At 34.8% G+C, this 20,400-nt stretch overlaps 1 protein-coding gene across 1 annotated transcript; it reads right to left on the reverse strand.

Moving 5' to 3' along the window:
* Nucleotides 1–12,724: 12,724 nt before the first annotated feature.
* Nucleotides 12,725–13,054, reverse strand: LOC124629704 (CUGBP Elav-like family member 4). The gene has a single exon (XM_047163217.1). The coding sequence runs from the start codon at nt 13,052–13,054 to the stop codon at nt 12,725–12,727; it is 330 nt and encodes a 109-aa protein (XP_047019173.1).
* Nucleotides 13,055–20,400: the final 7,346 nt, after the last annotated feature.

The following is a 20,400-nucleotide window of genomic DNA, read 5'->3' on the forward strand; positions in this document are numbered from 1 at the left end:
TCAGATAGGCAGTCGCTTCTTGTAAAGCACTGGTACTCAGCTGAATCCGGTTAGACTGGAAGCCGACCCCAACACAGTTGGGAAAAGGCTCGGAGGATGATTATATTCATACTATACACACTGTCACGCACGTGTCTCACTAACGGTGCGTTCTTACGCAAACTTAGTTACCTGTATGCAAGTTTGGGTGAAGTTGACTTATGTAGTGTGTAGGCAAAAGCCAAAAGTTATTTATGTGTTTATTAGTTTAATTAAGTTAGTGTTCATGTGACTGATGGAATGACGAGTGAATGATGTGTTTTTTATTCTGGCTCATTTCAGTCTAAAGTCAAGCTAACTGATTTTTTTTCACAAATTGAGGTGTTTATGACTACTTTCTGTGAGAACTATTGCGAGTACTATTATTAAAAAAAAATAATAGTACTCTGTACGTACTTTCTTTCTTCACTTCAACATACAAATATGTAAGTAAATTAAATGAACTGACTTATATATTCTGTTATATTCTAAGATAATCTTTCCTTCACTAACAATATTATCTAAAACACTATCCGTCCTAAAACTAATCTCTCAAAAAGGCCACTTTAGCCGAAAAAAAGGAAAATTCGCGTAGAGACACATCCTTCCCAGACCTTGACCCTTCGAAATAGAGCCTCGCACGTAGAGTCGTTACAAAGGGCATTATTAACTACCCGAGTAACACATCTCTATGTAGTAGAGTCGGCTCTATGTAGAGACCAATAAAGTGTTGTGTTTTGTTTGGGATTTCGTGTTTGGTTTACTGATACCAAATTGTATGGCTTATATTCTAAAATGTTTAATATTGTTAATAGTTAGCTGCTTATTTTAACCGACTTCCCAAAAGAAGGTTATAATTCCGGAAGTTTGTATTTTTTTTTGTAATATTTAATTTTTTAATTTCCCAATGAAACACGGAAGATGTTTATATTATCGGTCTCAATAAGTACGCTAGTCAAACATTTAAACCATTTCTTGATAAATCACATTTAAGCAATTCATTTTCATATTCTCTTTTGCAGAAAAATTCCTAGCAAACAAAAATAAATTACTTCAGTTCACTCACTCCCAATAAATAATTTATATACCAATAAACGACACAAAACCAATAACACTTCGCGTCTTTTAAAAGATACAAAAATATAAAAATATCAAACACATAGTTGTCTGTCTAACAGAACGGTTCATAAAATGTCTACAGCTGCTACACCGCTACGAAGCTACGCGGCTACGAAGCTACGCCGCTACGAACGCGTAGCACGTTGCTACGATACAGTTGAATGAACTCTCTGCTGTAAATTATTATTGATGGTTTAAAAAGCCTTTTTATTGTTTTTGTCGGCAGCTGTTTGTGATATGTTTAACTATTATTTTATTGTCTGTGTCTTGAATTGTTTGGTACTTAAATGGAATTGTTAAGTAAATAATAAATTTCAATTATAAGAAAAACATGGAAATTGTGTTTGAAAAGCTGAGAAAAAGGGCAGGGTAAACGAGTCTATCAAATGAAATGAAATGAAATGAAATGAAATGAAATGAAATGAAATGAAATGAAATGAAATGAAATGAAATGAAATGAAATGAAATGAAATGAAATCGTTTATTTTGCAAGTTGGACATAAAATCACTTTTACACGTCATTTTTAAGAACGCTGAGGTCGGCATTTCCTAATGACTGATCCCTGAGAAGAAATGCCGAAACAAACTCAAGGGTCATAGTCTCTTTTAAAGTCCAAACATGTTATAAATCAAATAATATTAGGTGTGAGTGTCACCATGTACGCGGTCTGGAATGGCCTTTTGAGGAAAGAGCCACATCAGGCTGGAGCTGACCAGTCCCAACAGACGGCACGCATGTATCAGTCGTCGTGTAGCTCAACCACATCTTAGGGAGCTCAACGACCTGTCACACGACGATACCAGATCTGCAGAACATTTGCGTAGGCCATTCAAAAATACTCAAACCCGCCAGACAGTATTTATGTTATAAGAATATATAATGTTGCTCGCATACACGATACTCACATTCACAATAATAATAAATAATAAAAAAATACAATTATAATATATAAATGTCAAAAAAAATGTCATTAATAAAATGTTATCTGATGATAATAATATTTAAATGTCAAAAGAACAATACACAGGCATTTGAAAAGATATCACTCACTAAGCGAGCAGCTCATTCCCAAGCTTCTTTATCATTTAAATAATCAGATATTTTGTAATATCCTTTTTTCAAAAGTTTGGATTTTATATGATTTTTAAATTTCTTAATAGGTAAATCACGAACCGCTTTGGGAAGTTTATTGTAAAAGCGTATACATTGACCCATGAACGAGTTGCTTACTCTGTGGAGGCGAGTAGCATGTACAGCAAGATTATGTTTATTCCTAGTATTTATGCTATGAACATCAGACATTTGAACAAAGTTAGAAATGTTTTTACGAACGTACATTAAATTTTCAAAAATATATTGAGAGGCAACAGTCAGAATATTTATTTCTTTGAATTTCTCTCTGAAACATGTTAAAAGTCAGAATACGTCTAGCTATGATGGTATAATCGCCTGACCAAAGTAAGAAAAAGTTACAAGGTAAGCTTATAAAAAGTGAAAACAGTAGCTTTATCATTTCAATAATACATCCTGTAAAATAAAAAATACTCTAACGAAGCTTTCATATAAATAAACCAGTAATATTTTTCGATATAAATAAACTAGCCAGTCACTGCGGAAGAAACATGACTAACCTTGAACGTTATAACTACTTCTTAAGTATACCACCACTCATTGAGACTATTTTTATACGATCTATGTTAAGATTCTTAAATGCTGCTCCATTTTTTATATCATTTATTTTTTCAAAAACGACTTTAAAAAAATTAACCACATAACATATCAAATTAAAAAAAAAATCTTAAATAAATAATCCAGTCTTTAGACATAAGAAAAACAGTTATAGTAACTAAATAACCTTACACCAACAACTATTCTTTACTAACTCGAACATAGACCTTCATAAAAAAAACCTAGGCAGATAATATTGACTATCCTTGTACACCGGTATACTTTTACGGCATGTAGTCCATTCTTCGCGCTTCCAGTAAAAACACACGGCAAACTTTTAGTCGACCGATAGTTTGTGTTCTCATAAATCAGTATGAAGATTAATAGTAGGACACACATTACAAAGATCAGGCTTTTCATTGAACATCTTTGGCAGTCGTTACGGGTAATCAGAAGCCAGTAAGTCTGACAACCAGTCTTACCAAGGGATATTGGGCTGCCCGGGTCAGATAGGCAGTCGTTCTTTTTAAAAAACTGGTACTCAGCTGCATCCGGTAAGACTGGAAGCCGACCCCAACACAGTTGGGAAAAGAATCGGGAGATGAGATATTTAGACTGTATCAGACCGACTGAAAACTTTCATTGGAAGCAAGATTTTCTTTTAATTACCTCTAAACAAATAGTTTAAAAACACGCTTTTTATAATGACATTTCTTAGCTAGTCATGTATTGTCATCACCAGGAAGAAGATCAGGAAGTGGGTCAAATGAAGATTGCAAGATTTTCTTACATACATAGTAACAAGCGAAGCTTATATACATAAGTGTGTTAAAAATTATATCTACTATGGGGTCAACTGTCGGGCGATTGTTTAGTCGCCAGTTTGCGGGGTATTCTAAGACTAGATCAATTGAAGGCCATTTGATGTAATTCAGCTTGTACACTCGTTGCGAACAATGAAGGAAAAGGATTTCTTACGTCCTGACCTAAATTGAAATATAACAGAGCCTTTTGTTGGTTGTTTTATCAATGGCTAGTGCGGTAGATTGTTGTTTTTTATGTGTAGAAATATCACATATCTACACAGTAAGGTCTAAGTAGCTCAGAAGTAAAATAACTATGTATAAATTAGTTACATTTTCCAATCAAAATCAGCCAAAACAAATGACAAGAGTTTAATTATAATAATTTATAAATCACGACAAACCTTTTTATATTTCGTAAATAGCAACAGTGACAGAACTTTTCATATCGGTTGATTAATTTCAGAGCGTTTTGTTTATATATTTCAAACAAATATATAATAGCACAGATATACTTTACATATATTACTTACACAGCACTTAATCAAGTACCTGTCTACTCAAGACATTACTTGTATATATAGCCGTAATCATCCCTTTCCCTATCACTGATAGTGAAAGTTTACAACATATTGAATTTCTCCTACCACTTGAACCTACCTCAGATTTACAGTTTACCATGTCCTATCCTATTTACCATCTCCTAGTTACATATCTAAACATCAGCCATACAAGAGGGGTGAGCAAAGATCATAGCAGGTCGCAGATCGGGTCGGCGCAATCAAGCGACCGTCAATCAGCCACCAGCCTTACTTAATTACCGCATCACGTGTGGGCAGTCGTACTTATACCATTGCGGTCGTGTGAGTTACCCCTTACACTACATCTCATATACAGATGGGGTAAAGTCACATCTGTGTGCGTGGAACGCTTGCTTACATTTGAAACACAACTAGGAGTTACTCCAATGTGTGTGTGCAACATTTTCCTTGTGCATAAATGTGTGGGTGAGATAGGTGAATGTGTGCGTGAGTCAATTACGAGATTTTGTATATGTGTGCGTGATACAGATACAGAAAGTCAGGGATAGTAGGCAGTGATTGTCAATTTGTTTATGTATGAGTGTGTTGACAGTGTTTTGATTAATTTCAAGGCCTTCTGGTTTGATTGATCAAATCATTTGGAGGATCGGAGTGATAAGAAACTTGATGATATTTGAGTTGTGGATGCTGGTTGATTGGAGATACACTGTTTGTATTTACTTGTGGATTGACGGCTATGTCACAATATATAATCGTGATTGTTTTAGGTTATTATTGAATAGACATACAGATTCGTATCCCGGACAGCATATCTCACAAAATAGGTATCTAATGTAATTTTACAGAAAATGAACCATATTTAGTTTTATTAATAATCACCTATTTCATCAATAAATAACTATTTAATTCTCATATTTAAGGGGCATCAAAGATATCCAAAGCCTTATTTTCGTCCCAAAACGACACCAAACATACATACAAAATACATTTCTCAGCACCATCATCTACCCCGGTAAACAAACTCTCGTTTCTGATTATATTGTTTGAGGGCAACAATGACGTCACAATGTCGTCACCATTGTGAACTGACGATAATTTAACAGTATCTAACTATGCTTTCTTATTACCTATCTATATAATTATATAAAAGGAAGTAATATTAGTTACACATTTTATAACTCAAGAATGGCTAAGCCGTTTTAGCTGAAAATTAGGGAGAAGGTAGTTTAGGCCCAGTAGAAGGATATGGCATAGTTTTTGTCACCATCCGGGACGCAGTGAAACCGCGGGCAGAAGCTAGTAATATTATAAATCTATTAAGACTCATATATAATTATTCAAATAATAACTATTTAATTCTCATACTTCGTGAGCATCACATACATGCAAAGCTTAATTTTCATCCCCAAACTACTTGTAAAATCTTTACGTTCTATAAATCCTGTATTTATCAGTACCATCTACCCCGGTAAACAAACTCTTGTTTCTGATTATATTGTTTGAGGGCGGCAATGACGTCACAATGTCGTCATAACAGTTACGAAGGTCGATGGTATTTGTTGAGGTCACGGAGGAACGAAAGATGAGCGGAGATGCCATAAGGGAGCTAGGTCAAGCACCTTGTTTCAGGCAGAAATTCAATCACGTAAATCCTCGGCAGTGGTTACGGGTAGTCAGAGGCCAGTAAATTTGACATCCAGTAGTACCAAGGAGTATGGGTTGCCCGGGTAACTTGGTTAAGGAGGTCAGATAGGCAGTCGCTCCTTGTAAAACACTGGAAGCCGATCCCAACATAGTTGGGAAAAGGCTCGGGATATAATGATGACTGATCAAAAGGATCAGTTATGCGTGATCTAATGAAACGTTCGGGTCATTCGAGACATCTGTCAACGATTGTTGGTTTTACAAAAAATTTATGGGTTCCAAAGCAGCCGTATATAGGCAGAGCTAGTTACGATGCTTGTCCTCTGAACACCCACGTTGTAGCGCACTTTCGTAGAAGATTTTCCGTTATGACATCTCCGCTAGTCATTTTGTTCTCCATGGTTGAGGTAAAGGGTATTTGTTTAATGAGGTCGGATTAACGAAGAAATTTTGTAATTTTGTTCAAACATTTGTCGATTACACGAGGTTATTGTATTTATTTATGCTGTTTTATAACTATGATGGAACATACATTTTTTCAAATTGACTTTAAAAAATAGCATAGAAAATTCATATAATAATTCTGAACAGGCTATAATTGTAAACATTTTCACGTATAGCTGTAGGTAAAATATTCTAAAAATAGTTATTCCCCGAAAATGTGACATACATTCTAAGCACTTCTGGTAAATATTAACCTTTTCCAATATACTTAGTGTACCGAGAGCTGTCTCGTAAATTACACCCAATCAGCAAATAGATTATATTGCCGACGGGCCGATAGTAAAGAGTCACACACTCAAGTACTAAAGATCGGTTCGGAGATGAGATGTAAAACTGAGACATACGTAGGCACTTTAAGAAATTGGCTCCTGATATTCTCTCACACATTATGACGGTCCACATTTCGACCAAAATGTGAATAAATGGTTTAAAGCACTCAAATTTCCTAAAGAACTCTGTACACTACACAAAACTGGAAATACATAATATGATCTTAGAAATACGTAGGCAATTGACCCATTTTATACCTGTGGAACCGTAGCACCGTAGCATCGTAGCTGCACTACGAACCGTAGGTGGCTACGACGTAGCATTACAAGTGTACAGGATGTTATTTTAATCCAAATGAGCTTGCAATGTGGGATTTAAATATTTTATAGTGTTTGAAGATAGTTTAAAACTCACTGACAGAAGAAGAACTGAGAGACGAGAGTATTAGCTTCATTGACATTTATAACGATGTAGATTTATTTACTTATTGAAAGTAAATAGGTCATACGTTTGAATTATTTCATATCCTACATTAAAATTTAAAAAAAAACACTGTCTTTTCTGTGCACCTTGTATACAAAATATGAAATCCCACTTTTAAAATTGGAAAATCTCGATTTTCTATTTTAAAAAGTTTCAACAGTCTCTCAAAATATATTCAGAGACATTATAGTATTTTGGATATTAGCCAGATTTGGTTGTGACATTAATTTTCATTTGTCTGACCTGATCGACCTCTATTCGTATTATTTTTTTGGCAAAAAACTTACTATTAAGATGTTTACGCGAGACTTGACACGGATATTAAGAGTCATGTTTCAAGGATTCTGCCGTATTTAGTTAAGGATATTAAGTAATAAAGAAAATATTTTTTTTGTTAATTCTTTATTAGCTGGCAACAAAGGAAAGTTTTTTTGTAGAATCGCCACCAATATACTTTCTACAACATTTTTGTCGTATACACAAACTGATTGGTTGATTTCTTTGTCTCCCTTTTTGCCGAAATTAAACTAAGTCAAAGGAATTCCAATTATCCATTGGTTTTGTCTACATCCTGCTAAAGTTTTTACGATGCGTGACGTAAATTGTATACATTTGTTGTTGTATTGTTTAATTTTTGATTAAAGACGTAGAGGACGGCACATTTATCCGAAAATATAAAAAAAAAATCGAGTGACTCGTTCAGCTGGTACAAATATTAGCGAATCATTCGCGGATTTTTTTTTTCATTCTCATATCAGATTTTTTTAATAATTGCGAAGTGATACCCACGTAATAATTGCCTAGAACCCCTCACATGACTGCAGCAATTTTCCCCATCAGCCAACAGCCGAAGCAACCCACATATCAGCCGTATGCAAGTCAGCCGTCACCAATTATGCGTTGCAATATTTCAACTGTTATTGCCATGTGCGAAGACTTACATGCTTTTGACTACTCCTGAAACTGCCAAAGATGTTCAAATGACTCCTACAAATTATACCTAAAAGAAAATGTGTATCTATCTGTCTCAAAACATCATTAAAAAATACTTCCAGCTGTTCAGCCTCATATCAAAATCTTTTCATAACTACGTAGTATTATCAGCATAATTACCCAGAACCCTCACATGCAATTTTCTCTATCAGCCACATATCAGCCGTATGCGAGTCAGCCGTCACCAATTATGCGTTGCAATATTTCAACTGTTATTGCCATGCGTGGCTTCTAGCTATGCTGGCTTAGATCTCGATTAGACTAACCTACTTTCAGCCGGTAGCATAATTACTCCCGATAATAACTGTATATTGTGATTTAATATCAGTTATTGTGGTGTGTTTAGGTTTGCGAGTTAAATAAGTTTTGATAAAGAAGAAAATTAAATGTTGAAAATAATGTTTGTTTTTTATTTATACTTTTTCTGTTCATTTGTAATAGAGAATTTCTGAGAAGGCTATATCCTGTTTATATATTTCTTGTAGATTTCAGTTACTGGAATAATAAAAAAATATTATTTGCCTACGATACATCCCACGTATTCTATAAAAACCTACATGCTGATGTTTTTTGATCAAACAATTTTTTTTTTTTTATCATTCAAATAATATATTTTTACTCCCCCAAAATAATGTCAAGACCAAACCCCCTTAGGCAAGTAAAAACGAAAGTATAAAATAATTACTAACTTAACCTATTTCACAAAAGCGGTTTCACACACCCACTGGGCACCAGTTTTCGTCCAATCGAGCAGAAAACGCGCCTTCATTTTTTTAACTTTTATTTCTCTTTAAGCCCACTCTGGTTGTTCTTTGAACCGGCTTATTCGTTCGTTAACGTACCCGTCAATTTTGCAACCTCCTGTGTAACGGCTGTGAATTTCAAGGTTAAGGGAATATGGACTTTATGGCGATGGAATAGAGGTTATGGTGAGTTGAGCGATGGGACTCGCGCGTGGCGGATTTTTTTGTAATATTTTTTCTGGAAGATTTTGTTTTTGTTGATATGATAGAACGTTGATAGTGTAATTTCAAGGTATAGTATCAATAGTGTAGGAGAAAATTAATCATCTGCCTAGCCTTTTCCCAATGGTGTTGGGGTCGACCTCCAGTTTAATCGGAAGTAGCTGAATACTAATATTTTACAAGAAGCGACTGCCTATCTGATCTCCTCAAAACATTAAACTTGTTACTTTAAAATAAATACCAAAAATACATTCAACAATTTTAGTATTTACATTCATTTCATGTGCACGTGACTTACTCCTCAAATCTCGCAGCACCAACCAAATACCCAATATCAAAATAGGCTCCTCTTCGAAGCCTCAAGGCAACTTAAAAGCACCTGCAAGTTGAAGCTATAGCATCGAATAGCTGCTGGCTAAGTTTTGACTCTTATGTCATTTATGGTTAAGAACTTTGAACTAGCTGTTATAACTTGTGCGTTGTTCAACAATTTAATGCTTTTCGACTGCACGTGGGAAGCATCTTAGTAATAATAGTGATACTATATAGGATTCTAACCAACTAGTTATAATATTGAACAAAGATATTCCTAAATAATTCCACTTGGAAGGTAAATTACCACATCCGTAGCAGGGCACATTGATTTAAAACGAAATTGTAATAAAAACATTTTCTATATCAAACATTTTTACTCAGTCGTTTTACACCAAAATCGTACGTATAGAATAATTGCAGAAACCAATTAATTTACCAAAAACATACCAATAAATCCTAAACAAACTTCGCGCGATCCAACCCTTCAATACCTGACCTTAACAAACTCATAATACATAAAACAAGCTCCTATTTAAAAACACATTAAATCAAAACCCCACGGGGTTCCCAATTTAATATAACCATAACAAAAGGGGTGAGAAATTTATAGTACAAAATTTTATACTTGAGGATACTGCCTTTTTCCTGCCATCCTTGATAAATATTACAAGTGTCCTTTGGTTCGGAACCATTATTAAATTTTATGTGCCAGCTCTTCACAATACAGCCACTTATTGTAATTGCGATGTTCAAATATTAATGATGGTAGCCCTGTAATGTGTCACTTGTAATTATAAATTTCGCTTTGGTAATTATTTGAATGAATGTAATTTTATTTAAGTGTAGAAGCAGCGTGTTTGAAGTTTGGAGACGACTTTGGATAAAGACATAAATGTTCTATTTTTTGTAATTTAGATATTGAGTTTTACTATGCCACTATAATTAGAAAGCTAAAAACTTTCATAAAATTGTAGCAGTCATTTTGTCAAGTCTATTGACAATGCCGGTACCCGACACGCCTTTCAATTAAACTACCAATAAATCTCTTACAACAACGACCGTCTAAAACAATTTACAACGACATCATACTAAAAATCTTTACACGAATACCTCTTGTAATGAGGGCAGTCAAAACCATACCGAGTACAGTCACAAACAACGGTGAAACACGAAACTGCACCAAAACGAACAAAAGTGTGTCCGCGACAAATTTTTCACTTGGCGTCATAACACCGTTTGCGTGTGACTGTACAAATAAAAGTATGAAAGCCGAAACTTGAAAAGCGTTGCAACGGGCACGCGAGGAAAAAACGATAAAGCTATTTTTCTGGATAGTGTTACATTGATGTATATATGTACGTGTGTTTTGTTATTTTTACGACCGTTTCTAACCGCAATAATTTTTATTTTGTATGGGAGTGAGGGAGATGGATTGAGTTTATCAGTTACTTGTCAGCGGCCATTGACTTACTCTCTCGCTCGTTCTAGTATTACAGCGTAAGTATGTGTGAGTTTTATTTCTGTGCAGATGCGGTGTAATATTGTAGATTCTGTTCATAAAAATAAATTATTACTTAAAGTTATTTAACAAACTTTAAGTAATTTAATATTTTTAATAATTTGTAATTAATTTATTTACACTGAAAAATTACAGAAAACTTTACAAAAAATAATACAATAACAGCTCAAAAAAAGTACGGGTTATACTGACTACACAATAAAAGACACATAAAAATCAAAGTTTAACAATAAATAAGGGCCAAGTCATGTCACCTAAGGATTGCGGCGGGTCGCAAACTGAGTAATAAAAAAAGCACGAATCACGCTGTCACATAGTGACGTCACAAACGTGACAAAAGTCACATAGTGACGTCACACGTGACAAGTGATGTGTTAAACTAGAGCTATTGTTGAGAAAGTGTGCTTTTGTCTCTTTTCTAAGAAGAATTTTGTGCCTAAGCAGAGAATTTGCTGCTCTTTTTATCTTTTCTTTGTAGTCCTAAGTTTTGTTTGTAATTGTTTTACTAGTAATATCTAAAACGGCATTAATCTAAATAAATGCTGAATAGAACCATTCAATGGATTACAAGGACCAACCCCTAGAGTGTATGAAATTGAACGGATATATTTATCCGGTATCGTTTGAAAAAAACAAGTGCTCCAAATTTTATTTCCAGTCATAACAATCGTTTTAAAAACCTCTTCATTTTTGATTCCGTTAATAATTCTCAACTTCCGAGTGTTGCCTTTATCTTCAACCCTTAGTTGAATCGTACAACATTTTTGTATTAGCCAAGTAGGTACATTGGACCCCTAGGCAAAGAATCACCCCATTTCACGGTGGGGTCACAAGGAACCCCAGTTTATCTCTTCGAAGGTGGCAAGAGAAATGTAAAAGGTGGATGGGGATCCATTACTTGCATACCCTAATATAATCTTTCAGCTTGCTCTAAATTGGCATTTCCCTTTATTTTCCCTCGTATTTTCCGTTAATTTAGTACGTGAACTGTTTTTGTGATCGAAAAGAAAATCGGAAATATTTTGTGATGAATAATGCATTGATCGAACACTATGTTCAAGGCCTAAACTATTATTTGAGCCTCTCTACGAATATACGAGAACGTACTTAACAAAAAATGCAATAAGACAGAAAGACTTTAATTAGACCACAACAAACACACCAACAAAAAATAACTCAAAACCTATCAGAACCACTACCAAAAATAAATTTTCACTTTCCAAGCCCCATTTAGCGCTGTCAATACCTAAACACCACAACAATATCGATACATCATTTCAGAAACAATAGTGCTGTGCTCACTAAACGATAGTGCGGCACACAGTTGGAACACCCCGGAACAGTGATAAGTAACTGTTCCTCTCGGCTGACTTTTACAACTTGAGGAGATACATGGGTAGTGCACTCGCTTACTTTCACCTTCGGATCGATAGGGAAGTTTGATTTTGCGTTTCATTTGTGTTGAAGAACGTCATTCTAAATTAATATTTAAACTGTTTGCACCCACAACTAAAAAGGATTCAAAAACACTTCATGTTAATTATATTATATGGGTAGATTAGTATTCATTAACTCAGTATAATTTTTAAGCATCAGGTTTAAAAAATAAACCCACTTTCCGCATTGACTTGACATTTCATAGCAACGCTCCACAACAAAAAACTGTTTTGTCTACGACTGTCAGTTGCGAACACGAAGGAGAAAGTTGCGAAACAAAAACACGACCGTGGCTACTCTCGAGCCAATTACAGTATTTATCAAAGATTTTCCAAATAAAAGCCGTCGTTCCAATCCTTATCGTCCTTGAATATTCTGCTACAAAGATGCTGGAAAGGGAAGACCGTAAGTCGTCTTACACGTTTCTAATCGTCTATAAATCATTACCGACCTTTGTGCATGCCCGTGTGCTTATCCTTAAGCACGGTGAGCTCGTAAATCTTGCCGAACTCCTCGAACATGGGCCGGAGGTCGTCCTCCTCCAGATGTCGCGGTATCTGGCCTATGAACAGTTTGACGGCGTCCTTGCCGGCGCCCGGCGGCGCGCCCGTGCGCTCCGCCGGCGTCAGCGGCGACGCGCGCTTGGCCTCGCTCGCGCCGTGCACCGGCGTCGACGGCGCCGTCCCGATGCTCGACTCCCGGCTGTGAGGCACGCTCACCATGCTCACATTCTGCATATTGTAACCCAACAGCATCGGGTTCACACTACGCATATTCGCTCCCACAAGCATTGTTTATCACAGTTAACAGACTTTAATGAACACAAATTTTTAATCACAGTGCTTTGTACTTCAGTTGACTTAATCTATAAATTCGGTTTGCAAGTTTTTTTAAAGCTCACTCGTGTTTACTTTCGTTTTTCGCGGAGGGCGAGTGTTTAGGAGGTGGGGTTGGTTTGTGTGAGTGTGCGTCAGAGCTGCGTCTGTGTGCGTTACGTCTCTTCTCACAGTCACCCCGTAATGCGTAATATTATCGATCGGTATAGTAACAGTAGTAGGCAGTACAGCCGCCCCCCCCGTTTTTCTCACTGACGCGGATTTATTTCTGTTTTTTATGAGTGATATTTTTTGTTCTATTTATAATTTTATAAATATTAATATTTAACAGTTATTTAACTAATATTGCAACTCGATTTAATTAATAAATACATCTTAATATTTAACATTTACTTATATTAATTAATGAATTAATAATTATAATTAACAATGAGAAAAATTTGGCACGATGCTAAATCTACACATTAATTTTTGAGCGATAATTATCCTAGCACAATTTTCCGAAAAGTTTTTAAATATTTCCTTTAATTTAGAATGTTATTACTGAGTTTTTCACACGTGAAAAAAGTATATAATGTTAGTGTTTACGTAGCGAGAGCGCGTCACACGGGGCTCTGTTTACAAACAAACCGCGGTCCGACACACAGTATATTTTTTATATATTTTTATTTTATTTTATCCCGCCGTTTACCTCTGATTGTTCACACGCAATTTGTCACAGTACACACGAAAATGTCAACAAGAAAAACTGTTCATTTTTTACTGGTACACTTATCACTAAATTACTATCTAACTTAACTTAGCACTTGACGACGATTAACCATGACTTGACGCACAAACGAAAAGCACAAAACACGAACTAAATGAGACAACAAATTTGCCGTGTTCCCGTCTATATGCCTACATGTCCACTAACCTAAAATTCCCTCCGAGGTCCCCTCATAGCTGCCATGGGGAGTCTCGAGTCTTGATACAATCCTCCCTTTCACTCACCCTCAGATCGCGAGTAAATTCGCTTTGTGTGAATAGGTTGATTATTTGAAATTTCTTGTTTCGGTGGTGTTTATGTGTACAGGTTTCTTGTTTTGTTATTTGTGGACAGTTTTTTTTTTAATGAAATTGTATTTTTTTATATTTAATCTTAAAAAAATAAGTTATAAAAAGCTACAGTAAACTGTTATTTATTTAAATGTATATTATTTATTATTATTGCATATATGTAGTTGTTTATACAATAACGGTATAATTTACGTGTATATTAATAAAATTGTACTAAAAATTGCTATATAAAAAATGATAATTGCATATTTTACCTACATGTTTGTTTATCATTTTTTATTTTGGCGATTCTTTTTTGTTTATAGAAATAATAATTATTTGTTTTTTGGGTTATCATCATACTCGGTACCTATTTTAAAATATGGTTTACCACCCATATTTTATTGCTTTTATTTAAAATATTTGTAAAATTGAAAAAAATACCTATAACCCAGATTTATTTCCAAAATTAAAAATAAATCACATTTCACGATAAAAATGGCCAACAAAGAGAGCAATGCATCATTATTAATAAACACAGCTTAAACCCACATCAGGAGTGTTCGAAAAAGAACCTTTTGCCCTGAATAATTTAGCCAACCGACGCGACGCTTAGTAGTAGGTCGTAAAACGCAATGGCAAATTCGGTAAAAGGTCTTCAATGTTTGGTCGAGCTATAATTCAAGCCCCAAAAATAGCGAAGGGGATAACCGCTTCCTCCCGCCGCTCACCCTCGTCCCTCCCGTCTCAGCCTCCGATGATCTTTGCACGCAACTCCTAATGGCTGTTTAGAAAAATACATAAAAAGGAAACCCTCCTTGAGTTATCTGGATTTTTTTTTTAATTTATGAACCGTGGAGTGAAATTTATATGGTAATATTGGGACTTAATTAAGGGGCTGTTGTACTGTCTTTTTGTGTGTGCCTGTGTTGGTGGGAGAAGTGTGTAGATATATCTATGATTTTGTAATGTTTCCACTTATAACGATGATGAACTCAATGGAACTGAGTTATCTGCTTTCAGTATTAGGTATAAGGATTTTTTACTATGTAGATAATAACATTTTTAGTTTATGACTATTACAGTTTGAAGATAATATATAGTAAAAAATCTAGTGTTAGTGTGATGATTAATTTTCAAATAGCTTGTGTTGTTGTAACAATTACTGCTAACATAATAATTGCTTTTAAAACTGTCCTGTCAGCGTTACACAAATAATGAGCTCACTAATCGGTATATAATTTTGTCTATATTCATTAAATGGCAAACTAATTTGTGTGTAAGTATAATTATTTTGTAGAGTATGAATTTTAGGTGTAAGAGGTGATTTTTATTTTTAAGTCACAGTTTATTTACCTACACTTAAGTAGTCTTGTAAGTAGCATACAAATAACAAAAAAAATACCGCACTTGACACTATTAAAAACATAATTTTAAGCTTTAAGGACCTCCATTTGTGTGAAGTGAGTTAAAGAACTGGCCTTTTTCTAAATTTTTAAATGCACTTAATAAACGTTTTTTTTTTCTTTAGTTAACATGTCATTATATTAACAAATAAACTTTTCAACGTAAAATTCAAACACATACTTTATGCACATAGCATGTTAGTAGTTGCATCTCCGGTGCATCAATTAGGGGTTGTTTGGTGCGGTCTCATGCGCCCAAAACGTCAGTTGCACGCGAGCGCCGACCGAATTCTCTAAACCACAAACATTTGCTAACGTTAGATATTTTGATTTTACTAATGTTGTTTTAGTTACGTGTTTTCTGTTGTTTTTTGGATTGAAAATTATGTTTTTTTTTAATAAATTTATAGATTTAAGAATATTGTAGATTTTATTTTGTATCCCAAATATTGTTTTATTATTCCAGATTTTTTAAATTTGAACATTGTAGTTTTTTGTAATATGAAAGATATTCGTTAAAGCTACCGGTTTTAAAATTATATCATTCTTTTATGCGTTTGTTAGCTAGTTTACTAGTCAAACTTTTCAAGAACATGGTTTATTTTTCGTAATAAAACATAAAAAAAAATCGTATTTATGTCATTTTTATAATGAAATACCCTTTTCCTTACATATCCCTAAACTTACATACACGTCAGTCACTTTAGCATATGACCCCTAATGACCCAAAACCCAACACATCTTAATATAGTCTGTTCACATCAGCATCGGCAGCGGTGCGGCAGAGAGTATTGCGGTCACATCGCCTTTATCCCGTGTAAAGGTAATTATGAGCTATATCTGGTCATAAGCTGGTAATTATTATGTGATTTTAGGGCTACTTAGGTCTTAGGAGTAGTGTGGATAGGGGCTAAAGTTGAATTTGGTTGAAGTTTGCGTATGAAAACATGGTTCAGAAAGCTATACTTGAGTGTTACAAAGTATGAAGAGTTTGTTTGTTTGTGCCTGCTAATCTCAGGACCGACTGATAGGATTTGAAGGGCTAAACCGCTGGTGGAAGCCAGTACCTTATTGTGCCATTATTTAGTACCTACCGTTGTATACTTGGGGTCATTATTTAAAAAGTAAAGCTTATTTTATTACCCAAGAAAAATACTTCCATTAAACCTAACCCTCGTTCACACAAACGCTGAACAAAGCCTTCTACTTTCCACCAATAGTTCCCAGCTCCCACAATCCAAACTCAGACTCTTTCAAAAGACAAACGAAACAAATATTTTCGTCATACCCGCAAAATTTGGATTCAGAACTTCGTTAACTAAACAAAAGGGGTTTCGACCTAGTTGTTAAATATTCTTGTATTGAATATTTGAGTATTCATGCTAACTACGGTTGGAACTGTCTTCGGATCTCGTTGAAGTTTCGCGCGCCGCTTTTGATCGAAGCGTGTGAGTGACGGGAACATAAAATGGAGCCAATTAGGGCTGATGTCAGATGTAAAGGATTTAGGTTAGGGTTAGAATTCGTTGCTGTGTGAAAATTGTGTAAGTGAAAGTTGGTGATTTTCAAATGGTGGGTTAGGTTAGGTTAATACATTTCAGTTGGTAAGTAGGAAGAAGCTCGTGGCTAAGATACATCCGCATGGGTCGATCGATAATAATAAGTTTGAGCAATACTTGACGCTTTCGATTCGTGGATAGGTCTATGTCATGACTAGTTCTTGCCTTCCGAAGGCGAGTTTTATTGGTGAGTACCGGACTGTCGATTCAAAATCTTTAGCAGTCGTTATGGGTAGTGAGAAATCTGAATGTCTGACAACCAAACACACTTTTGGCCTCCATTTACTACCACAAGCAATGCAAGAAAATATTGTCACAACTTACAAAAAACTACTTACAAAACACTACCAGTCAATATAAATTTAAATACAACTCCGTACACCAGGGTAATCAAACGGGGCACAATAATTATCGGCCAGCAGTTTATAGTGAGGCGGCACGAAAGGGAGTGTTGGGGTGACAGACGACGGAACATAGTCGTAAAAATACCACAATTACATGGAATCCAGAGGATACACGTGTTGTTATTATCATAATGGCTTTTATGGTGTTTTTTGGAATTCTTTAGATGGTTCATTTTTTGATGTTGTAAACGAATTGAGTTGTTGTTGTCAAAAATTTTTGAGACATCTGGCAGAAGAGTAAACGATTTAAACCAAGCCTATACCGACATTTTTCGTCAAGTAAATAATGTAAAAAAGATACTAAATGATTATCACTACTTTCTCACATAGGAATATAGACATTTATGTAATGATTTTAAGACACTATCTATTGCTAAAAATTGTAAGCTGCATGTGCTCTATTAATTTTATTTTCACAGCTAAGAATATTTGAGTTAAGATAAAAGTAACCTTTACTAACAGTGCATCTGTCTTCAACAATCTTCAGCAGTTTAACCAAACTTGCATGTATGCAATAGTGAAAAACTTTTCGTTAAAGTAATTCTGCTACATAATCGAGCCTGGCGGAGTTCTTATGCAAGCAAACAAAGGCTTAGATAAGAACAACTTTATGCACTTCATTGTGCTTGCCTTACGCGCAATCTTTTACAAACTTTGATTATTCCGCTGAGAAAAATAAGCGAGGTGAGTATGTTTTTTATTGAGAATCGTATAGATAAGTAAAATAAGTACTCATTCAATCAATCTCTTCTCAATCGTCAGCAAAGTATGCTTGCCACGGTAAACATATAGATGGAAGACCATATTATTTTCTGCCACCAGTTTGGCGTTCTTTTCCCAACTACATATGTTCTAGGGCTTTCAGTCTAACCGGATGGTCTTTTAAGATATTTTTATGAAATAAAGTATTTTAAAGTTTTCAGAGATGAATTTAATTGAAAGAAATGAAGTTTTATAATAGTCCAACTCTTATTGAAACGTATTAAATAACATAACTTGTGAGCAATGCTTTCTATACCACACCTTAACCATAAATTTAGCCCCTGTTAACTCCGTTTTCACACTCCACTAGACCAACAAAAGCATGACAAACTTGCTACCACAAATAAACATACAGGTTGGAGTCAAAACAACATCAGGAAGGTGTCAACTACAAAGATATGTCAGCGCCGGTCAAAACCACACGCACAGCGGGTCGCAAAGGGAGTTTCACGCACCCTTTACGAAATACTCGTTGTCGACTGCAGGACAGCGGTCGTGTGTTTGAAGAATTCCCAGTCGCGTGTAAAAATAATGTATGTCATATTGGTTGGATGTTGTGAGATTTTTTGCGGTAAGATTTATTTTGATATTTATTTTTCAGAAGTCATTATTATTTTAAGCCGAATATTTTCTTAGTAATTGATATTGGTATGTAGTTGATAAGATGATATGAACTAGGAAGCTACAATTATATTATTATAATATCATCTGATTTATTCTGAATTATTTAACGCAATTATCCTTAAACCTAGCTACATTATACAACACAAGCAAAATATACATCAGCACGACAATAAAACCATTAGCCCAGCTCCACATTGTTCGCAACCAAAAAACCAATCAAAACTTTTCCCCCACATAAATAAGTGTCAACATAATCCCAACCGCAGCAAAAATAATTAATTTGGTCAACTAACGAGGTTGCTTTGCGAATTATTTAGCACAAAGCCTGCTACTGGACCGACAAAGCTTATGAACAAACAGTGAATGGACGACTTCGAAATACAGACATTCGGTCGAAGTCGGCCTCTATTTCGAAGTCGCCTCCAAAACGTTGGAACACTTACTACCCCTTACGTGCTTACTATTCGGAACAAATGGGTCTTGTGGACCCTAAAACTTAGGGTTGCGAATGGACCTTGTTAAATCTGAGCGTCAGTTTTGGGGATGTTAAGATTTTTTAGTTTTTTCTTCAGTTTTTTGACCTAAAAAAACTGAATATTTTTATTATGGAGATTTTCAAAACTTCATTGTGTAATGATGCTCTGTGGAGTTTTTTGGTCTAACTTGACCTTTAGAACCTTTTTTAGCAGAGCATTTTTATTTTGAAGATATGAGTTTTCACTTGACTTGAGTGTGCAGGATTACTTTGTTCTTAAAAAAAAGGAAATTATAAGTGTAGCCATAAAATTATTTATTGGAAAAATATAATTTTATTTTAATAATAAAAATATTTCGTATAAAATACAAGCTTCTCATCTTATAAGGTAAACCTATTAGTTGGAAGTTGAATATGTTACCTCCAATATTTTATCAGGTATTTTTGACAGCATTATAAATAGTCACAATGTTTAAAAAAAAAGCCTTGAAGCCCAGCAAAAAGTCTTGAAACTACATCACTTGATTCCAAATGTCCATTACATAACTTCATACAGTCTAACGGGACTCGAAGTCCTAAACACAACTATATATTTGGCCAACGTATTCGCCAATATGGCCCCAAGTGGTCCCTAGTTATAATTTTAGTGAGGATGGCCAACTTATTGGCCCCAAGACATTGGTCAGAGTGTGTAACTTGATACAGTAAAAGGATAAGCCTTTGGTGTTAAGAGACGTAATGCTGGGTTGTGTGTTCGCGATAGGAGACCTTTTGGGATAAATTTTAGTAGGTACTAGCTTTTTGGTTATATGTTTCGTTTGAAGGATTCCGTTTGTAAATTATAAACAGTGAAATAAATAGTATGTGATAAAGAATAAAATTAAGTATGAAAAAAAATGTTTTTGCCAAACCAATAAAATACAAAGACAATTACAGCATTTCTACAAAAACTTAAACATAAAAGAAAAGTGTGGCTGCAAAACGGACCTTATTTCAACGTCATAATCTGTCATTT

Source organism: Helicoverpa zea, chromosome 4 (assembly GCF_022581195.2).
Source record: "Helicoverpa zea isolate HzStark_Cry1AcR chromosome 4, ilHelZeax1.1, whole genome shotgun sequence".
NCBI classification, from domain to species: domain Eukaryota; kingdom Metazoa; phylum Arthropoda; class Insecta; order Lepidoptera; family Noctuidae; genus Helicoverpa; species Helicoverpa zea.

What these genes read in the sequence shown, in the direction of transcription:
- LOC124629704 (XM_047163217.1), bottom strand. Translation starts at nt 13,054, where the DNA reads ATGCGTAGTGTGAACCCGATGCTGTTGGGTTACAATATGCAGAATGTG.